Source organism: Balaenoptera acutorostrata, chromosome 3 (genome assembly GCF_949987535.1).
Source record: "Balaenoptera acutorostrata chromosome 3, mBalAcu1.1, whole genome shotgun sequence".
Classification (NCBI taxonomy): Eukaryota; Metazoa; Chordata; class Mammalia; order Artiodactyla; family Balaenopteridae; genus Balaenoptera; species Balaenoptera acutorostrata.
Genome location: NC_080066.1, coordinates 60,055,697 through 60,075,558, shown reverse-complemented (window position 1 = coordinate 60,075,558; position 19,862 = coordinate 60,055,697). Strand labels below are relative to the sequence as shown.

Below are 19,862 nucleotides of genomic sequence, written 5' to 3'. Positions count from 1 at the left end.
CCATGTGTTTGTATTTTTTACAGTTTTTTTTCCTGTAATTGATTTCTAATCTCATAGTGTTGTGGTTGGGAATGATGCTTGATACAATTTCAATTTTCTTAAATTTACCAAGGCTTGATTTGTGACCCAAGATGTGATCTATCCTGGAGAATATTCTATGAGCACTTGAGAAGAAAGTGTATTTTGCCACTTTCAGGTGGAATGTCCTATAAATATCAATTAAGTCTATTTGGTCTATTGTGTCATTTAAAGCAGGGGTTCCTGACCCCTGGGCCACAGACCTGTACCAGTACTAGTCTGTGGCCTGTTAGGAACCAGGCCACTCAGCAGGAGGTGAGCAGCAGGCGAGCGAGCAAACTTCATCTGCCGCTCCCCATCACTCCCCATCACTCACATTACCAGTTGAACCTCCCCCCATCCCCCATCCATGGAAAAATTGTCTTCTATGAAACAAGTCCCTGGTGCCGAAAAATGTTGGGGACCACTGATTTAATGCTTGTGCTTCCTTATTTATTTACTATTTGGATGATCTGTCCATTGGTGTAAGTGGGGTGTTTAAGTCCCCCACTACAATTGTGTTACTGTTGATTTCTCCTTTTAAGGCTGTTTGCATTTGCCTTATGTATTGAGGTGTTCCTATGTTGGGTGCATAGATATTTACAATTGTTATATTCTTGGATTAATCCTTTGATCATTATGTAGTGTCCTTCCTTGTCTCTTGTAATAGTCTTTATTTTAAAGTCTATCTTGTCTGATATGAGTATTGCTACTCCAGCTTTCTTTTGTAGAATCTCTTACTTTTTAAATGAAAATTTGTTTTAAATTACAAAAGTAATACATGCTCATTCTAAATGAGTTCCAGCAATACAGAAATAATAAGAGTAAAAATGGTCAATCCTCAGAGGTAACTGCTATTAACAGTTTGGTGTGTGTCCTTGAGGGTTTTGTGTTTTTCCTGGAAAGAGCTGACCATTTTTTTTTCCCCACTAAACAAGGTCATCACTCATTTTTTTAAAAATGTAGTATAGCTTAGACATCTTTCCACAGCAGTACACATATGTCTGCCTCATTCTGCTTGACAGCTGTAGAGAATTCCATGATGTTGCTTATTGTGGTTGATTTAACCACTTCCTTGTTGGTAGACATTTTGGATTCTCCCTGGTGATTCATATGCAGCCAATCCAGCCTCTGTCCACATTTGGCAACCTTTGTTTTGCAGACATGGGGAGTCAGAGGCCCAGGGAGGGGATGCAAGCAGGCCAGTGTCACAGAGCAAGTTAGTGGCAGAGACAGGCTTACAATTCTGGTCTCCTGATGTGCTCTTTGCATTGAACTATATCATTACAATTATTTTTTTAATGGTCAAGGGAAATTAACTTTTTTCTGAACATACTCCTGATAGGAAGAGAAAAAACCTCAGCATTAATTTCATCTTGTGTATTTCTGAGAATTGGATTTTTCCCCAAACTTTCTCGGAGTTTTCATTTTTCATTATGTTCTTTGTAAGAGTTCATGATTCAATATTTTTTTCCTGCACATTGTTTCTGAAGCCAACGTTTTTAATGCTAGAATCCCCAAATCCCACTTCCCCTGAGTATGACTATTCTTGGAGACCCTGATCAAATTCCACTTTAGGGACCCAAACGCTTCCCCATCATTCACCATAACTGATGAGTTTTCCTCTCATGGAAACAAATGGAATTATAAAATTGTGACTGTGATCTATGTTCTTATTAAGTTAATTTCTCCAAGTCCTGTAGCTAACTTTCTGAGAAAGATAAATTACCCAATTGTAACAAGTATGACATGTAACGTTTGCAGAACCCTTGTGAGAATTTGCTCCTTGCCCAGAAATTATGCTTAGTTTTCCTACTAAAGGAAGGAACATTAAACCCGTCTCCCATGGGGTAAGAGAAGTTTGATTGGAAGTGACCACTGCCCATCAAGTCACGTCCTCTTTAAAGCAGATGCCCTCAGAGCTTGGTGCTGAGTTGCAGACAAATGTTTCCAAGTCTACTGCCTCTACCACAAAGGGGTTGGTCAGAAACTGCTCAGATTTGTGAGTAAAAAGGAAGAGATGTCATTCTCAGAAAACTGACCACAGTGTTGGCAACATCTGAATGTTGTTTAGCATTATCTTGGGCAAAAGATAAAGGGAAAGCAGGACTACAGAGTAACTCTTTTGTCTGATACCTTCTTCTTGGGCCAGATAGAACTCTGGCTTCTATCTTAGAATCAGAAGTAGACCCCTCTCCTGGCTTCTAGATTGTGGCTTCTAAATATCATTGCCTCCTATAAGGACTGGACTCCTTGGAGAAATGGCTGATTCCAGGTCTGGAGCAGGAAATGTACAAAATGAGCCTGGAGCATCTTGTCATACCAGATGGCAAGGAATTTAAAGATGACTAGGATCCTACTGAAAGACTCAAGAGGGAAATTGAAGGTGCTCCCACTGGCCAAAGACAGGACACTTTTAGCATCTATAAGGATAGCAACTGCAATGAATTAAAACACATCAAATATGTTTCGATCCACAAATTCATAGTGACTTTCAAAAAGAAAACAAAAACAAAAACAAAAATACAATGGTCATCTTTAAAGGATGCCAGGAGGACCAATTCAGTAGTTTGAAAACTAGTAAATATATGGAAAGACTCATTCATTCTGCTTTTCCTATATAAACTATACCTCATGATAACCACATAGTAGATGAGAGAAATTATCTTTAAATGGAAATATTCCAGTTCATAAATGAAGAAAGAGTAATAGAATTAGAATAGGTCCATGTTTCAACCTCTAGTGAAACCATGGATCTAGGCAATGATCACCAATGGCTGCTAAGATCACAGAAGGAGAGGCAAACAGACATCACGAGTCCTCTAAGAGAAGTACAGCAGACCCACCACCGCTGCAGTATTCTTGCCAAGAAAATCAAATCTGAATGTGAATGAGCTTTTAGATCAAACTACCAATTTGCAAGGAGACAGAAAACATGTTAAACAACACCCTGGAAATGTAATCATCAAAATTCAGACTATGGGAAACTTTACAAGACAAACAAACTGTTCCTCCAACAAATATACTATAAAAAAGTAAAATGAGGTAGTGGGGAACTTATAGATTCAAAGAGACTTAAGAGATGTATCAACCAGTCACAAAGTATGGATATTTCAATCCTGATTTGAACAAATAGGAAAAAAAAGTTATGAGACAGTCAGGAAAATTTGAACACTCACAGGATATTTGATGCTATTAGGAATTATTTTTAAATTTCCTTGAAATTCTCTATAATAAAGAGTTAAAAAAAAAAACCAAACAAAACAAACCTCAATCCAGAGAAGGAAGTCTCTCTGATCTTGATGAGCACCTGAAGTGATGACCCTGGGCAAATCATTTCCCCTCTCTGAGTTCCATCTCTTCACGGTTGAGAATGCTTACAAGTGATGGGGCTCTGATGGGCTGGGATAAGCACAACTGTCCATCCAATTTAAGGGTTTTCAGTCAGAGAAGATTTCAAAGCTCCTCTGACCTACATTTATCTGACCCTCGTGGAACTTTGTGAAGATTAATTTTTCACCCAGCGACATACTGCATTTCTTTTATCTTAGTGCAGAGTGTTTGCTGGACATCGGGGAGGGCAGATATAGAGGCAAGGGATGTTTTTGACAAGATCCGAGGACTTTCCTGACACAAATGGGCAGTTACAGTAAAGGAGGGAAGAGCCCTGGAGTGTATTCCTAGAGGACAGATGTCTCTGAAAGTGGTGGGTGGTGTTAGGCTGGTGGTGCGAAGGTTGCATCTGTAGGTTGGCTGCCCTACATTTTCTCTGATAACATCCGCTGTTTACTTGGAAATGTTGGCTGTCATGAGGAGGAGAAGGGGCTGAAGTAAAAGGGAATTGAGAAAGATGTTATAATATGCATGGGGTCTTAACTTCCCTAGAATTTTTTTTAAAATTTATTTATATTTTGGCTGCGTTGGGTCTTCGTTGCTGCATGGGCTTTCTCTAGTTGCGGTGAGTGGGGGCCACTCTTTGTCGCGGTGCGCGGGCTTCTCATTGTGGTGGCTTCTCTTGTTGCAGAGCACGGGCTCTAGGCTCTCGGGCTTCAGTAGTTGTAGCGCGTGGGCTCAGTAGTTGTGGCTCGCGGGCTCTAGAGTGCAAACTCAGTGGTTGTGGCGCACGGGCTTAGTTGCTCCGCGGCATGTGGGATCTTCCTGGACCAAGGCTCCAACCCATGTCCCCTGCATTGGCAGGCGGATTCTTAACCACTGAGCCACCAGGGAAGCCCCCATAGAATATTTTGACATTATTTATTCCTTTGAGCAAGATGGCACATTGTCTAGTTCCACAGCACTGGTGGTCATCATCAAGACAAGGCTTCCTAGAAATCTGCAAGTCACACAGGCCCCTGTCCTTCTTTCCATGTATCAGTTAGCAATGCTTTTACTTGCAAGTATGGAAGCCACTGAATAACAGGCTTAAGCAAACAGGGGCTTTTTTCTTTTTTTTTAATCACATAGCAATACATCCAAAGTAGGGGCTGTATTATCTCAGTGACTCTGAGCTGGCATCTCCTTTCCTCATGGTTATAAAATAGTTGCACCAGCTCCAGGCATCACAATCTCACACCATATTAGAGGCAGTAAGGAGAAGTTACCTTCTCAGTCTCTCCTCTCTTATCAGGAAGAAAAAGTCTTTCCCAGAAGCCCCCTAGAAGACTTCCATTTATGTTTCATTGGCCAGAACTGGGTCACATACTCAACTCTAGTTACAATGCAAGCTGGGAGAATAAGCATTGACTTTCCCAGTCTGTACTGTGGGAGGTGGGCAAGGGAGAGAGGGGTTTGGGACAGCTGTTGGGACAGGCAATCAGTAAGTTTGCTTCTTCCAAGTTTTCCTGCTCCTGAGCAGGGTTTCCTGCACTATTTACCCTTTTCTTTTAAATGGGTCTTGCAATCTCTGTCCCCTTGCCTCTGAGGTATAATATGGTATGTGTATTATACTATCTACCTGAGGGGTTACTCTTGCTGTTGGATGGTGTTTGAGTTGAGCACTGCTGTTTACTCCCTACGTCTGCCTTTCCTTGTGGACATCCATTCAGGAAGGCTTGGATCTTGTAAAAAAAATGTTGGGCCTCCATCAGTCAGATAATCAGCACATGTTTACAGAATAATCTCCATTTGCCAAGCCCTGTGGTGGGCTGGGGTAGAGTCGGGCGTGGGGGGCTGCAGAGATGTTTAAGCAGCCATTCCTGGACTCCGGGCCCACACAGGCTGGTTGGCGGAAAATGTCAGAAACCAAGGAGATGTGGAATGACAACACAGGACCACAATAGAAGCCCTGCCTGCACAAGGCAGTCTGTAATTGTGAGCCTAATGTAGGGGCAAGAGACAGGGAGAGAAGATGCCCTAAAGGAGGTGGGTGCTGGCCTTCAAAATAGAAAAGATTTGAGAGGCTCAGAGGAGTGGGATCAGGGTCTGGACCCATGTGGCTGGATGGCAAGGATTATGTAGGACTCTATAAAGCTCTTGGTACTTTACAAACCTTAACTCCTTTAATCTCCACACCAACCAGGCCAAGTGGGTTTTATTGTCTTCATTTTACAATAGCAAGGGGCCAAGGCTTAAAGTGGATAAATAATTTACCCAAGGTTTGCTAGCCAGCATGGAGGATAGCTTAATCACCGTTCCTGCCTACCAGTTCATTTTCCCCTATTCTCCCTTTTCTAACAGTTTTGCCCACTAGCCCAGGAGAGGTCATATGACTCAGGCCTGGCCAATCATTGTACCCTATTCCCCTCAGTTGTGATTGGTCCAGGGTTGGTCATGTGACCTGAACCAGTTCTGTAAGGAAATCAAAATGGAGTAAGAGATGGAGGGAGAGGTATGGAAGGGGCTCTGCCTCAGATTCTAGGCTCTAAGGCCCAGCTCCTGCAGCTTTTCCTTGAGTCCTGAGAGCTTCCCTAGCATTCCTCACAGCCAGGGAGGTCAGCACATTCCTTAAAAAAAAAAAAAGCTTTATTAAGATATAATTCACATGACACATAATTCATCTATTTAAAATGTATAATTCAGTGGTTTTTAGTGTATTTGTACAGTTGTGCAACTATTACCACGTCATCAATTTTAGAACATTTTCATCACCCCCCAAAGAAACTCTTTACTCCCTTTTTCCCCCAACACCCCCAGCCTTAGGCAACCACCAATCTACTTTCTGTCTCTATGGATTTATCTGTTCTGGACATTTCATATAAATGGAATCATACACTATGTGGTCCTTTGTGACTGGCTTCTTAAACTTAGCACAATATTTTCAAGGTTCGGCCGAGTTGTAGCAGCGTACAGTCCTCTTTGCTGGGGCTGGTTGGGGTTGGGTTTCTAGCACTTGCAAACTAAAGTTGTGGCCAGGAGTTGAAGCCAGGTCTGACAGACTCCAAAGCCCTCATTCTTTCTGTTTTACCTGGTGAGGCCAAGTCCTGGAGGGTTTGAAGTCCAGGCCAGAGTTTGACCTTTCTGTTGCAGACCATGGGGATTACTGAGCAGGGGAGTGACATGTTTAGAGCAGCATTTTAGTGAGATTATTCTGATGACAGTGATATTTTGTGTAGGTGTTCATCCTACATGTATGTGTATATTATATATCATATGCAATGTGTGTACACACAAATATTTTAAGGTTGAAGGTTATAGCAGCGATTCCCATACTGGGTTCCATGGAACGTGAATGTCCCGTGAGCAGTGTTCCAAGAGGGAATGAGAAACACAGCCTTTTCCTCTGGAAAATGAAGAAGAAACAGGATTCAAGAGAAACAGGCTACGGACTATGTTCTGAGTCTAAGTGAACCAGTGGTGCTGCATAGCAGCCCAGGTCCTCCCCTTCCTTAGGGGTCCCACTCCAGCCCCTTTCCTCCAAGAAGCCATCAGACAACTCCTCTTAGATGTAAGTAATAGAGTCTTTGAGAGGAGGCTGAGGTCCCCCATGAGCAAAGTAGGGTAGGGTTCTGGCCTGCAGAGGTGTGAGAAGTCAGGTAAAGGTGTCCTCATTTACACTCAGGTGGTGGCACATGGGCCTTAGGTGTCTGCTCCATCAGCTTAGGTGTGAGCTCTTTAAGGGTCACTGTCTTCTGGCTTCATCCATGCCCAAACACTGTTGATCAGCCAACTCCGGCCTGGCTTTGCCAAGAACCCTTGTGCCTAGGATGGCGAGGAGAAATGCCCAAGAAGCCGGGCAGGCAACGTAAAGGAGGGCAGGGGCAATGGTGGGGCCCATGGGGAGGCAGAGGGTGTAAGTTCCACTTAAAAAGGGGGAAGCTGCCAAGCCACCTGTGGCCCTATGAGAGGTGCCAGATTTTCCCAATTTTTCTCCTAAGGAAAGAGAAGTCCAGATTTTCATGTAAAATCTAATTTTCAAATGTTAAAGTTGGCGACTGTGGATTATTGTCCTGTTGCATGTTGGGATCCATTCTTCTCCTGGCTATGTCCTGCGAGGGACTCTTGTGGGCAACACCCTCCCCCTCCCTCCTCCTCCCCACTCTCTTGCCCTCTAGATTCCAGATGGGTTTGGCCAGTAGGCAGAATAGATAGATCAGAGATTGAAAATTGGGAGGTCAGGATATTTAACGCCCTTGTTGCAAGCCAAAGAGACTCTCCCCCCACCCTCTGAACCTCCATCTACCCACATACTGGGGCCACTGTTTTGGCAGTGATCACATTCCTCTGTGTACTGCCGCAGCTCCTACACGGTGGTGGTCTCTCTCCCAGGCTATAGCTCTTGTGGTCTGGTGACCCCTCTGTCCCTCTGTCTAGGGGAGTACTGGTCCCCTACTGCTTGTCTCTGAGTGTCTCACCATCCTTTGTTGGTTCTCTTCATCCTGTCCACGTAAATGCCTGTGTAAATAGTCCCTTCATTCTGAGCTCTCCTCAGTTAACCCTTTTGAATATGCCCTCCCTTTCCTGCTGGGAACCACCAATATATCAGCTAATTCAATTAAAAAACAACACTGTGAGGTCCAGGCACACCTGGATCTGCAGTGTGAATCCTGTCAGAGGAAGCCCAACTCACAACCCCTGCCGTATGCTCCAAGCACTGCACCTGGGCAGCAGGCAGAAGCAGAAATCACTACGCAGACCAATGCAGTGCTGGGGTCAACAGGTACACCATGACCTTGTGTGGAAACCGAAGAGTCAGTCCAAAGAAGGAGAAAGCCTTGAGGTGTGTACAACCAGTTTAATGACTGATGAAACCATAGAGACGCCAAACTATGGAGCACAGAGGCACGAAGCCTTGGGGGGAAACACTACAGCATTATCGTGGGGAAAACGGGATCACCTAATGTTGATACTGGGGAAGAGGAGGTCCACTGGCAGCTCAGAACTATGACATTCCTCGGGGGAACATGAATCCACCCCCAAAGCAGGAGCAAGCCAGCCGCCTTCACTCCCGAACATAAATCCTGGTGCAGACCACATCATCGGCGCCGAACGTCTGCAGAGAAGGAAAACCAATCAGTGCAGATGTCTGTGCAAAAATGTTTAAAGCAGATCGCTAATAAGGCCACTTACTGCCCTGTTAAAAACTCTGTAGCAGACATTCAATTTCCTGTGCGGTGTGCTCATGCTCAGCCCTAAGGGTTTTTTTTTCCCTTTCTTTCTTTCTTTTTTTTTTTTTTCTCCCTTACACTCTGTATTGGCAGAGAGGCAACAGGGGTATAGAATTATGGTGTATGCAATTTTCCACTGCTTCTGGAACTTGGGAATGCTGACATAAAAAAAAGGCAAGTTTCCTGGCTTTGGTTTTTTAAATTAAACTGAAGTGGGTGGCGGGGAGTATGCCATATTGGACATTTCTGAAGTGGTTCTGTCTCTTTTCAAGTGACTTCAAGAGAGCAAGGGGCTTGGGCAGCTGGAGCCCTGGGGTTCAGCACTGACCAGCCAGGTGGGATAGCTTCAGAGAGGGTGTAGAAGTACCTTCCAGGAAGCAACTGTCCAGCCTGGGAGACGCCTGAGATGTTGTATAAGTAATACTCAGGTTACCTGCAAGCTAGAAACATGGTCTCAACTGCAAAAGCACAGTGTCATCGGCATCCAGACCCAGCTCTGCAACTCACAGCTGGGTGAGCTGGGGCACTGCTCTGGTCTCTTGGACAGTTTGGGGATGGAGGGGGGAGGGAGTTGAGGGGAGGGGTGCAATTGAACAAGATCCCACAGTTCTTTCCAGCTACTATTCTGTGACTGTTTGTTTGTGTGCTGTGGGGAGGACACAAATCATTCCACGAATGGAAGAGCACGGTTTTCTTCTGGCCTCTGAAATGATATCAGTGTAAGTAAGCTGTCTCAACTCTTCCAAAAACTGGAAATTACTCATAGGCCTGCTCTCCTAGGTCTCTCACAGGCAATTGGAACAGAGAAAGCAATATGTATGTTAAAAAAAACACAAAATTTTAAAAAAACCAAACAAACAATTTCCTCACTCTGTAGACTGACGTAGATATGTTTGTTTGCAGACGTACATTTTTCTGTGGGAGGGTCCCTATCTTTCAGATTGTCAAAGGGGCCTGAGGTTAAAAGCCCTGAACTAAGAGCTTGAATATACTTGGATCTTCCCCTGGGTCCCTCAGTTGACCATGAGATGCTCTCAGAGAACATGAGCTGGGATGTTATTCAAACATGTGTGTTTCAGGGAAATACTAGTCATTAGTGATTATGAAGGAAGCAAATGCTCATCACCAGCCTCTTTTCTAAGTAGGGAACTTCTCATCACACCGGCACAGCTGTACCTGCTCTGGACACCTTCTCTGTCCTACTCCTTTTCCTCATCAGTGAGGAATGCAGACGATGCTGGGTGCTGGGGCAGGGTGAAGCGGGGGTTCCCATGGAAATTCACCTCTCAGATGTCCAGACCACTCAGAACTTTGTCAGTTTTCCAAAACTCTTCCAGCTCTGTGGCCATGGAGTGTTACGTGGAAGGCCAGAGTTTGGGGATTGGACTCTATACCTGTGCTGGAATGACCGACACCTCCCCCAGGCCAACAAATGGCTTCACGAAACAAGAAGAAATCGCTACATTTCCAATCACATTTGAAATGTCCTTCTCAGCCTGCAAACTATGCTCAGAGGTTCCTGAAAGAAACTCTCTGTATAATGTGCCTGAGTGGTTTAAGGGACTACACTCAATTTTCAAAAGAAGGCAATTTACAGCCTGGGGGTGCTGGGAGAGCTTATTTACGTTAACTAGAATAAATTTCCTCTTGTTACACAGAGACAGCATCTCATCTCCCTACATTTGGATTTATTAATGATAATAACCCTTGGAACAAAAGCCCACATTTTAGATCCCAAATGCCAAGAATTAATCCTCCCTTTGAGGCTCGTATGTACGTCTGCCGAGCCAGGGAAGGATGCACGGGTGGAGCTGTAGTGGGCAATTTGGAAGTGGTGGAGTTCTCCTAGCAGAATTGGGCCCATGCGCTGGCTGCTCAGATACTACTGAGATTAATAAAATCACACTTTCTCACGGACCACACGGAGCCTACTTAACCCTTAGCTACACTCAAGAACTCTAAAATCATCTCCCTATTTTCTATCCCTGGTACCAATGAACCATATGTGCCTTTTCCTCCTAAATTTCCATGTCTCAGCCTCAAATTGCTCCCCCAACCCCATCAACTATTCCTGCCCTTGAAACATTAACCAGATTGCAAATGAAGCCAGTCTTTTCTCATGAAAGAAAGTATGTGAAATCATCTCAGGGAAGGACAAGAGGAGAGAGCGAGTGAGATTAAGCAGCCTCCGTTAAAGTAATAGAGACAGCTCAATTTAGGGTCTTCTTGCAGAATAAACATGTAATTTCAGGGCTGAGAGAGACCTCAGGGATCAAACTTTAGCCCAACCCCTCATTTTACAGCTCGGGGAGGGAAGGGCCATGCCCAGGTCACACAGCGAGTCCTGTCCTAGCATTCCTTGCCACCTCCTTTCCCGACATTTCAGGGTGACACTTGCTAGGCTGGGGCAGGCAGGCAGTCTTTGAGTGGAAATGTTAACAACAGGCCTGATGGAGAACAAAGGATATCATTTCCTGGTTACCCACAACAGCGTTCCCCTTTTCTAGTGGGGGTGTTGTGGGGACGGGGAAGGGTATTACAAGGAAAGCTTGGTCTGTTCTGAAACACAAAGGGAGAGTGGCAGGGAGGTGTCCTTTCCTCTGTCTTCTTTGCCCCCGTACCTAAATAAAGGGGGAGGAGGTGTGTGATTAAACTACAGGGGTTTCTAACTTGGCCTCACCAGGTATATTTTGTGTGGCCAGGGATGTTTAAAATGTTTCAATCTGATTACCTTTAAGGTAGAGCCCACCCTCTTCAGTTCCAAAGGCCCCACCCTCCACATTGTGTTAACACTGTGACCGCCCCAAATTAGCATCACTGTACTTGTCTGGCTCCCGAAGGCCATTGGAGTTTATAGATCCAGGGGTAAAAATGTTCTTTAAGGCTCTCAGTGCAGGCATACTAAAATTTCTGAAATCTTTCCCAGGCAGCAAAATGGGGAATGAGGAGGGGTGGGGGGGTGGGGGGAATCCCTTCTGCAGAGTGAACCCTGGGACCTCCCAGAGCCCAAGCATTCTGAGCCCGGCTGGAGGGGAGGCCGGCTTAAGCAAGTCAGCAAGTCACCACAGGGATGCATGGGTTTGTATAGAGGCCGGCAAGGCAGCCCATCTCTAGCCCCTGCTCTGCCCTCTGAGCCACTCCTCTCTCCTGCCAACCATCTAACAATGATTTCCTCTGACCTAAACTGTCATCTCAAGTTTTCTGCTCACATTTTAACCCAGGGCAAAGAGTGTCTCTCCCTGATTGGATGAGTGAAGGTGATGATCGTGGGGCCCGCCACAGGCAACATCTGGAGAACTGCAGGCTTGTTTCAGGGTCAAGGGGCCTCACTCACCAGGATGAGCTCGTCGTTGGCCAGCTCGCGGGTCCAGTAGGTTTTGGGGCCGTCCCCCTCAAGGAGAGTTTGTGTGCAGTGGATCTTGTTCTCATTCTCCCAAGTGGCTAAACTCTGCGGGCAGGAAGACCATTAGTGACATTAATTACACTCTTGGCAGCGGGAGCAGAGACAACAATGAGCATGGGAGAATAATTGCTGTGCAGAGAAGCAACACATGGTCCCTGTCAGCAGGGCACAGAACCTTCTGTGCTGCGCCGTATCAAGCCCAAATTCAGAGGGCTGACCGCGGATTTTATGGGGTATAAATATACCTTGTATTACACAAGTACACACACACACTCACTGAAGCAGCAAAGCCTCAGGCACACTTTACATCTCCAGGAATAAAATTGAGGGCACGCAATGATTCATTTATGTCAAAATGGACGACCCCTTCAAGCAATTTTGCTATTCAAGGCAAGAAGCTTCTCATATCAGAAGTATAAAATTTTAGAATGGTAAAGACACCATATTTGTAACCACATCTGTAGTCAGCAGATCAGGAGCTCTGCTCCTTGCATGGATTTGGGGATAATGCCTTCCTTTCTGTTTGCACTCATCAGACGCAGCACACAGCCTGCTCTGATAAACCTGAGTGTCTCTGGCTCTGAGGATAAAAACACAGCCACTTTCCAGGTTACATGTCTCTAGAAAAAAATTTTTTTAAGTCTGAAGGGTCTCCGTGCTGTTGTAGGTGGGAGGCAAAAGGAGGGATTCCCTGCAGTTTTCCCCAGCGTCTGCACAAAGCAAAATGCTGTACAGCTGGGTTCCGAGGCTGTACTGAATGTGCACATACTTGCTTTTTAACTAACACATGGGACACATTCACTAGGCAGGGCAGGGATAAAGCCCCACTCTCCAGGCTGTCGTGTGAACCTTTGATTTTTCTTTTTTAACCAGAATTACGGTCTCTGGCAGTAGTCACCATTGGATGTCCCCAAATTGAGTCCTGCCTATCGCCAGGGCTTCTACCTTAGACTCCCAGACCTTCCCTCTAAGCTGTCCTGCTCTTTTGTTTTCACAAACGGTGCAGTGGCTGGGGCTCCAATCCTGCCAGCTCCAAGCCCGGACATCATTTTCAGGCTGTGCTAACTCTGGGGGCCAAATATTGCTTTGTGGGACAGCGTGCTCCTGTGTCTTCCCAAACCCCATGTCCAGAGAGTCCCACTCTAGACCACTCAGGAAAGGTGAAAAGCAATTTCTCACTCTCTCGAATGTTATTTGTTCTTTTTTTAAACCTTGGGGAGAGGAGGGAGACATTTTGTCACTTTTTAACTAAGTGGTAGCAGCAGAGAATTGTTTTTCCTTCTGTCCTCAAAATCCACGAGGAGCCAGCCCTCCATTCTATTCCAGAGACCAACCAAATGCAATTTTTGCCCATCTAAAAAAGGAATTTACAACCCCTTGCTTCAGTCCACCCGTTCATCGACCCTGGGACGGATATACGAAGAAATACAGAATTCTTGCCCTTGAGGACTAAGAGAGAGCCCTTAGTCCATTTTCCAGGCAGAATCTGCCTTGCTTTTGGAAAGATTCCGTCGTTTCCTTTAAGAAACCAAACTGAGGGCGGGCGGGAGAGGTCCCGGGGCCATCGAGACTGCTGAAACTGGATCCAGAGCATTCTCAGGGCGCCCAGGGACCCGGGAGGGCGGGACGCGAGAGCTACCGCTCCACCTGCGGCAGGAAACGTGGCAGCCTCGCGGCCAGGGATCCTGGCGGCCCTGAAACCTCCTCCTCCCCCGCCTCCTGCGCTCGCGCTGAGGATCGCAGCAAAACGCTGCGGAAGGCCCTGCAAGGAACGCGGTGCAACCCAGAGCCCGCGCTTTAGGCACGGCTGTTAGCACCTCGGGAGGCGACTTAGGGATGAGGTTGGGGAGGGGTTGGGGTAGGCCTTTCTCTTGAGCCCAGGGCAACGCGGCGCACAGATCCTCTCTGCAAACAGCCGGTGCACACGCCCCGCAAGGAAAGGGCGCCACAGGCTGCAAAAGGAGCCGGGGGTTCGTCTGGCTGCAGCGGTTCACGGGTAGGGAGCGGGGACGCGGGAACGCTGCCCAGACTCTGGGGCCTCACCCTGCACTTGCGTCCGTCCACTGTCTCCTCCTCAAAGCCTTCTCCGACCTTGAAGTTGATCTCAGTCGTGCGCACCGTGGTGGATGTCTTGATGTAGAACTGATCCCCGTCCTGGCGGATCTCCACGTGCGGCTTGGACGCAGCCGCCACGGCCACTTTCCTCAGCATGGCGTTCACACCTGCGCCGGGAAGAATGGGCGCGACTCACGGGGCCTTGCCATCCGCCAGTCGTCCCAGGACTGGCCCGGCACTTCTCAAATCTTCTGACTATATATAGATGGGAGCCTTAAAACTGATTCATTCCTCCCCCTGCCCTCGCCCTGATTTTTTTTGTTTCCCCGAGTGAGCAACTGAGGCTCAGAGAGGGTAAGCGGCCTCCCCTGAGTAGCACAGTGTATTTCGTGGTAGGGCCTGGTCTCAAACTGAGTCCCCAATTTTAAAGTCCCTGACCCACCTAGGACTTCAGTAATAACCTCTCCTCGAGATTATCTAGCACGAGATAAAGGCCGAACCGTCGGGGAAAGCGCCAAGCATCCAGCAAACGCTCTCTGGATGCGCGGATCCCGGGCTCTACTCGCCACTTCTAGATGGGGTGCGCCTTGGAATTCGCCCCAATCTATCGCACCGGGGACTCCCTCTTGCCTGGTGTTGGTCCCTAAAGCCCACCCTCTGCGAGTCGGGGGCGCCGCCGGCTGCTGCTCCCCGTCGGGGCACGCCGTCCGCGCCAGCTTACCCAGCGCCTTGAGCAGCTCGTCGAAATTCTCGCTGCTGCGCATCTTCCAGGTGCCGGCGAAATTGGGCATCTTGGCAGTGGTGGCGGCGGCGGGAAGGTGGCGGCAGGCACGGACAGCTGCGGCGCAGCGGGCACACTCCAAGCTGCAAGGCGGAGACTGCGGCTCTGCGCCCAGCCCCACGCGCCTTGAGTCTCCGGGAGAGCGCCCCCAACCCCCGCGCTGCTCCAAGCACCGCCCCGCCAGCCCCGCCCCCGCCCCCCGCGGCCCCTACCCAGCGTGAGCCCAGCTCCCAGCCCTACCGTGCCCCCACTCTGCCCCTTGGCGTTCCAGTCTCCAGTGGTGCAGGCTTGGCACCAGCTCTCCTACAACTCTGGGTGGGGGGGGCGCCTCTGCCACCCCCAGGCTACTCACATGCTTCTTTAAAGTGGGTGGTGGGAGAGGGTTAGCTGAAACAAGATTGGCCAAGAGGGGGAAATTGTTGAAGCTAGGCGGTGGGGACTTGGGAAAATCATTATACCATTCTCTCTACTTTTGCATTTGTTTGAGAATATACATAATATAAAGTTAAAATAAGTGGGTAGTGGGTCCATCAGGGGATGAGAGCCTTTCCCCACTCCCAGTCGCCTCCACTCCCAGTCCGGGATCCTATTCCGCACCCCTTCCACCCCCCCAACCCCCCCAACCTCCATAACACCACCAACACCACCAACACCACAAACAGGACCATGGGAGCAAGTGGCGGAAAAAACTCAAACCACTCCAGCACCGTCTGGGCGCTGCTGCGCAGAACCCAGGATCGCGCGAGATTGTGGGTCCTCCACGTTGGTAGGGCGGGAGGGAGCCCAGGCTGCTGCGCCCTTGTGGGTAGCTCAGACGTACTGCGGTTCGAGAGGGGTGGACTGAATAAGCTCCAGAACCCTGGGTAGGAGCGGCCTGTTTTGCAGAAAAGTGAGGCTTTGTACTCGCAGGCAGGCTGGGAGGGCCAAGTGGAGGAAGTCTTCTCTCTTCTCCCTTTGATCCCAAATATGCACCATACCTAAAGCCCCCTCAGTGTCTCCTCTACGGAAGTACAGGAGTACAGACTCTTCACCGCAGCTCTTAGAGCTGTCCACAGCAGGCCCTAAAATTCCCTTCCAGTCTCTTTCCACTATTCGGCCATCAGTATGCCTTAGCAAGCTACATAACTCAGGATTCTAGAACCTGCCATGCATCTTCCCACCTCTAAGCCTTTGCCCCTGCTGTGCCCTCTCCCTGGAATGCCCTTTTCCTCCTCGGGTTAATAAAATCTTGCCCATTCATCAAAGTCCATCTTTATGCTGTCTCTTTTGAAATTTCGTTTCCTAATCAAATATGATTATTTTTCTCTGAACCCACAGAATCCATGTTTGGTCCTGCTCTTTTTTCAGTTTTAATCCTGCTGTAAACTGAACTCCTGGAGGGCAGGGATTGAGTGTTTATCAACTTGTCCTCTCTTCCACAGGCTTAGCCAGGTGGGGCTCAATCTAAGCACTGATTTGAGAAGGGTGTATGTGTCCTGCAGCCCAGAGGTAGTGCAAGGGTGAAGATTTCTGGAGGGACTGTGGGAATCTGTACTGAGTGCCTGCTGAACAGGACTCTGGACCTTTGGAGGTGTCTGGGGCTGGGCTCCTGCCCTGAGGCCCCGAGGAGCTGTCCTAGAAAGCAGCTGAGGACAGAAGGGAGAGGAGCCATCACCAGCTGGAAAGGGGTGTGGGCAGAGCCAGCTTTATGGATGTGAGACCTATGTAGTCACACGGGGCCATGCACTTGGCAGGGCCCAGTGGTTGGTTCAATGATCTGCTACTGCCATCTTGAAATTCTTAATCATTTTTGGGCAAGGGGTCCTGTATTTTCATTTTGCACCAGATCCACAGATTATGCACCTGATCCTGAGTGTGGGAGGCAGAGGATAGGGCTGCCACAGAATCAAATCCACTTTACAGAGGGTCTGAACAGTGAGGAGGCAAAACAGGGGTGCCATCCATCTAACACAAGCCTCTGCCCCCATCCAATTCTCCCCCGCAACATGGCCTCCACCATCTTCAGACCAGGCTGGGGAGGGGCTGGAGCAGGACAGTGGAGGGCAGCAAAGCTGGGAGTCAAGACCATAGGGAAAGCTGTAAAGGTGACTGGCAGGTCTTGCAGTGGGTGTGCAAGGGGAAAAGAGGCAGGAGGGGGAAGTCATGGTAAAGGAATAAGAGAGGATGGGGGCCAGAGGGATCAAATGAAGGGGCCCACGCCCAGGTTGGGGCTGGTATGATGGAGGACATTGGTGCATTGTCCAGGCACTGAGCAACGGGGGGAGAAGGATCCAGGAAGGGGAGGGCACAGACAGATCAGAGTGTGAGATCGTCCTGGGGTCCTGTGAACCCACTGTCCTTGTTAATGAAGTTCAGAGCAGGCCAGGGCAGACAGGAGGGGCTAAGACTTCTCAGATGCCCCAAACATTATGAAGGGTCACATGGAGGCGGGGAGGGCAGCTCCCATCACCGGCCTGGCTACTAGGGGAACCCCAGAGCCAAAGGGCAGCACAAACCCTACCACTGTGTTATTTCTGTGGATCCAGCCTGAGGATCCAGAGCAGGGCCCCTGCTGGGGGCAAGATCTAACTCTTGGCCTGGGCCTCAGGACAGATCGGCAGAATCACCCCAAATCCTCCGTGCCTCCCTGCCATCTCTCATTCCTTCTCTTGTTTCACCCTTCCATTCACTAATCTTGCCAGCCACCTCTCTGAGCTGGGAATTGGGTTGGGCCCTGGGAATAGTGACCAATCAAAATCCAGGTCCTGTCTTGAGGGTCCATCATTTAACTAGGGGAAAAAACCTAAAAAATCTGCAATCTCCATGTGGGCTAATAGTGCCTATGAGGCAGGCTTTTAGCCCAGCCTGTTCTGAGCCTTAAGAGTCTATCAAGGGAATTCCCTGGCCGTCCAGTGGTTAGGATTCCACGCTTCCACTGCAGGGGGCCTGGGTTTGATCCCTGGTAGGGAAACTAAGGTCCCACAAACTGCACACGCAGCTAAAAAAAAAAAAAAGAAGAAGATTCTATCCAGAGAGGCTAAGGGAGTGAGGGGGTATGTTCAGAAAGAACATGTGCAAAGCCAGGAGTTGTAGAACAGGGCTGTGTGTTTGGGGACCACGTGTCCTTTGGCGTGGCTGGAGTGCATTGTCTGAGGGGCGTGAGGCTGAAGGTGACATAGGAGGTGAGCAGAAGTCACTCCACTAAGTGCACACGGCCACGAAGCAGTGCTCCTGGGGGGCACATAGAAGGGTTTTAGCGGAGGTGAGCCATGATCCTATGGCATTTTGGGGAAGTAAATTTGCCACTGCCTTAGTGTGGAGGATGGATCAGATGGGGCAAACATTGCCGGAGGCCCAGGGAGGAAGCTGTGCCCTGCATGGGCAGGCAGAAGTGCTATTGGCGGTGGAGCCTGGAAGGGGACGGGTTAGAGAATGGTGGTTCCTGAACGCCAGTCTGTGACTTGAGGCAGGCATCCCAGCAACCTGGAGGTGCTTTCTAGGAATCAGATTCTCAGGCCTGGCCCTGGAGCTTTGGATTCAGTAAGTCAGGGAAGGGCCCAGGGAGCTCTGTTTGACAAGTCTTCAGGGTGATTCTCCTTGTACAGCCAGGTTGGCCTTACCATATTGTATGACCAGCTACGCCTGGCAGGGAAGGGGAAGTGGAAGGAAGGGACCAGGGTGACTCCCTGGTGTCTGGATTGTACACTTGGTGGTCTGATTTGCTGCTGGGGGAGCACACGGGCAGGAGATCAGTCCTGTTTGGGATGTGTTGGGTGTGAGTTGTCTGGGGCATCCAGGACCCAGCGGGCAGCGGGCAGTGTGGTCCTAGAGTTCTGGAGAGAGATCTGAGATGAAGACAGTGGTGTGGGTGTTGCATGCGGGGGGCAGTTGAAGCCACGAGTGTGGGTGAGATGTCCAGGGACGGGGCACAGATAGGGAAGAGCAGACGGCTGAGGCGGAGCTTGGAAACTCTCAGCGTGTAGGGGGCAGGTGAGCAGGGGAGAGCCAAAGGAAGCAGGAGGAAAAGCAGACGGTGATGTCTTACCAGATAGGAGCACAGCGCTGTACGAAAGGAGGGAGGGGCCAACAGTACCAGCTGCTCCAGGGAGGTTCGTGGAGGCAGGGGAGTGAACAGGTGACTCAGGTGACTCAGGTGACTGCAACCAGAGCAGTTTCAGAAGGTGGTGGAGTCTGAAAGTAGGCTGCAACGGGTTGAGTTTGGAATGGAGAGTGAAATGGAAGCAGAGAATGTAGACTCTTCTTTAGAAAAGCAAGGCTATATGGGGGAGAGGAGAGAGAGAGAGATTAGCAGTTATGAGAGGAGGTGGCATCTGCATTTTGGATGGAGGAGACCTGATATTTATAGGCTGAAGGCAGAAACTAAAGGAAAGGTAGAAGATGCAGGAGAAAGAAGATGGATACAGGTGGTAAAGAGGAGAGAAGATGAGACCCAGAGCGCAGGTGCAGGTGTGTACCTTCAGGGGGAGGCAGGAGGAAGGGAGCTAGAAGTGAAAGGAGCTCCTCAGTTCTCTCCTTTCCCCATTAAGTAGGAGATGGGCTTCTGTAAAGAGTGAGAGGAAGGTTGCAAGGTTGGGCTCTTGGCCTTGGAAGAGACCCTTCTGGAGATGGGAGAGGTGAGTCAGGCTGCACAGAAGGGATGCTGGGCACCAGGCAGGCTCCAGTGAGGTCTGACAGGACTGGGGTGGGGAGAAAATGGAGGGGCTCGAGTTCTGGATGTCCCGTGAAGTTGAAGAACGTGTATCCTGGGGGCTGGCAGGAAGGTGGGCGTGGTTAGAGAGCAAGATGCTGGAGTTTAGGATGATGAAGCCATCTTTAAGATGCTGATGTATGTTATGAATCTTAAAGAAGGGCATTTGGTATGCAGCATTTCCTGAATCTCATATCTGTGAAATATCCTGCAAGACTGGTGTGGCACCAAACCCACTTTGATCAATTCCACTAAAAGACAATGGGAGCCGTGGAAAATTTTTAAGGAGAAAAGTGACTTGGTCAGATTGCATTTTAAACAGATCCCTCTGGTGAC

General features: G+C 48.6%; 1 protein-coding gene across 1 annotated transcript; it reads right to left on the bottom strand.

Annotated features, from left to right (window-relative positions):
- Nucleotides 1-8,212: 8,212 nt before the first annotated feature.
- Nucleotides 8,213-14,964, bottom strand: CRABP1 (cellular retinoic acid binding protein 1). The gene is made up of 4 exons (XM_007173440.2): nucleotides 14,780-14,964; nucleotides 14,047-14,225; nucleotides 11,935-12,048; nucleotides 8,213-8,485 (listed from the first exon to the last, which is right to left on the bottom strand). The coding sequence occupies exons 1-4, from the start codon at nucleotides 14,847-14,849 to the stop codon at nucleotides 8,435-8,437; spliced, it is 414 nt and encodes a 137-aa protein (XP_007173502.1). The 5' UTR covers nucleotides 14,850-14,964; the 3' UTR covers nucleotides 8,213-8,434.
- Nucleotides 14,965-19,862: the final 4,898 nt, after the last annotated feature.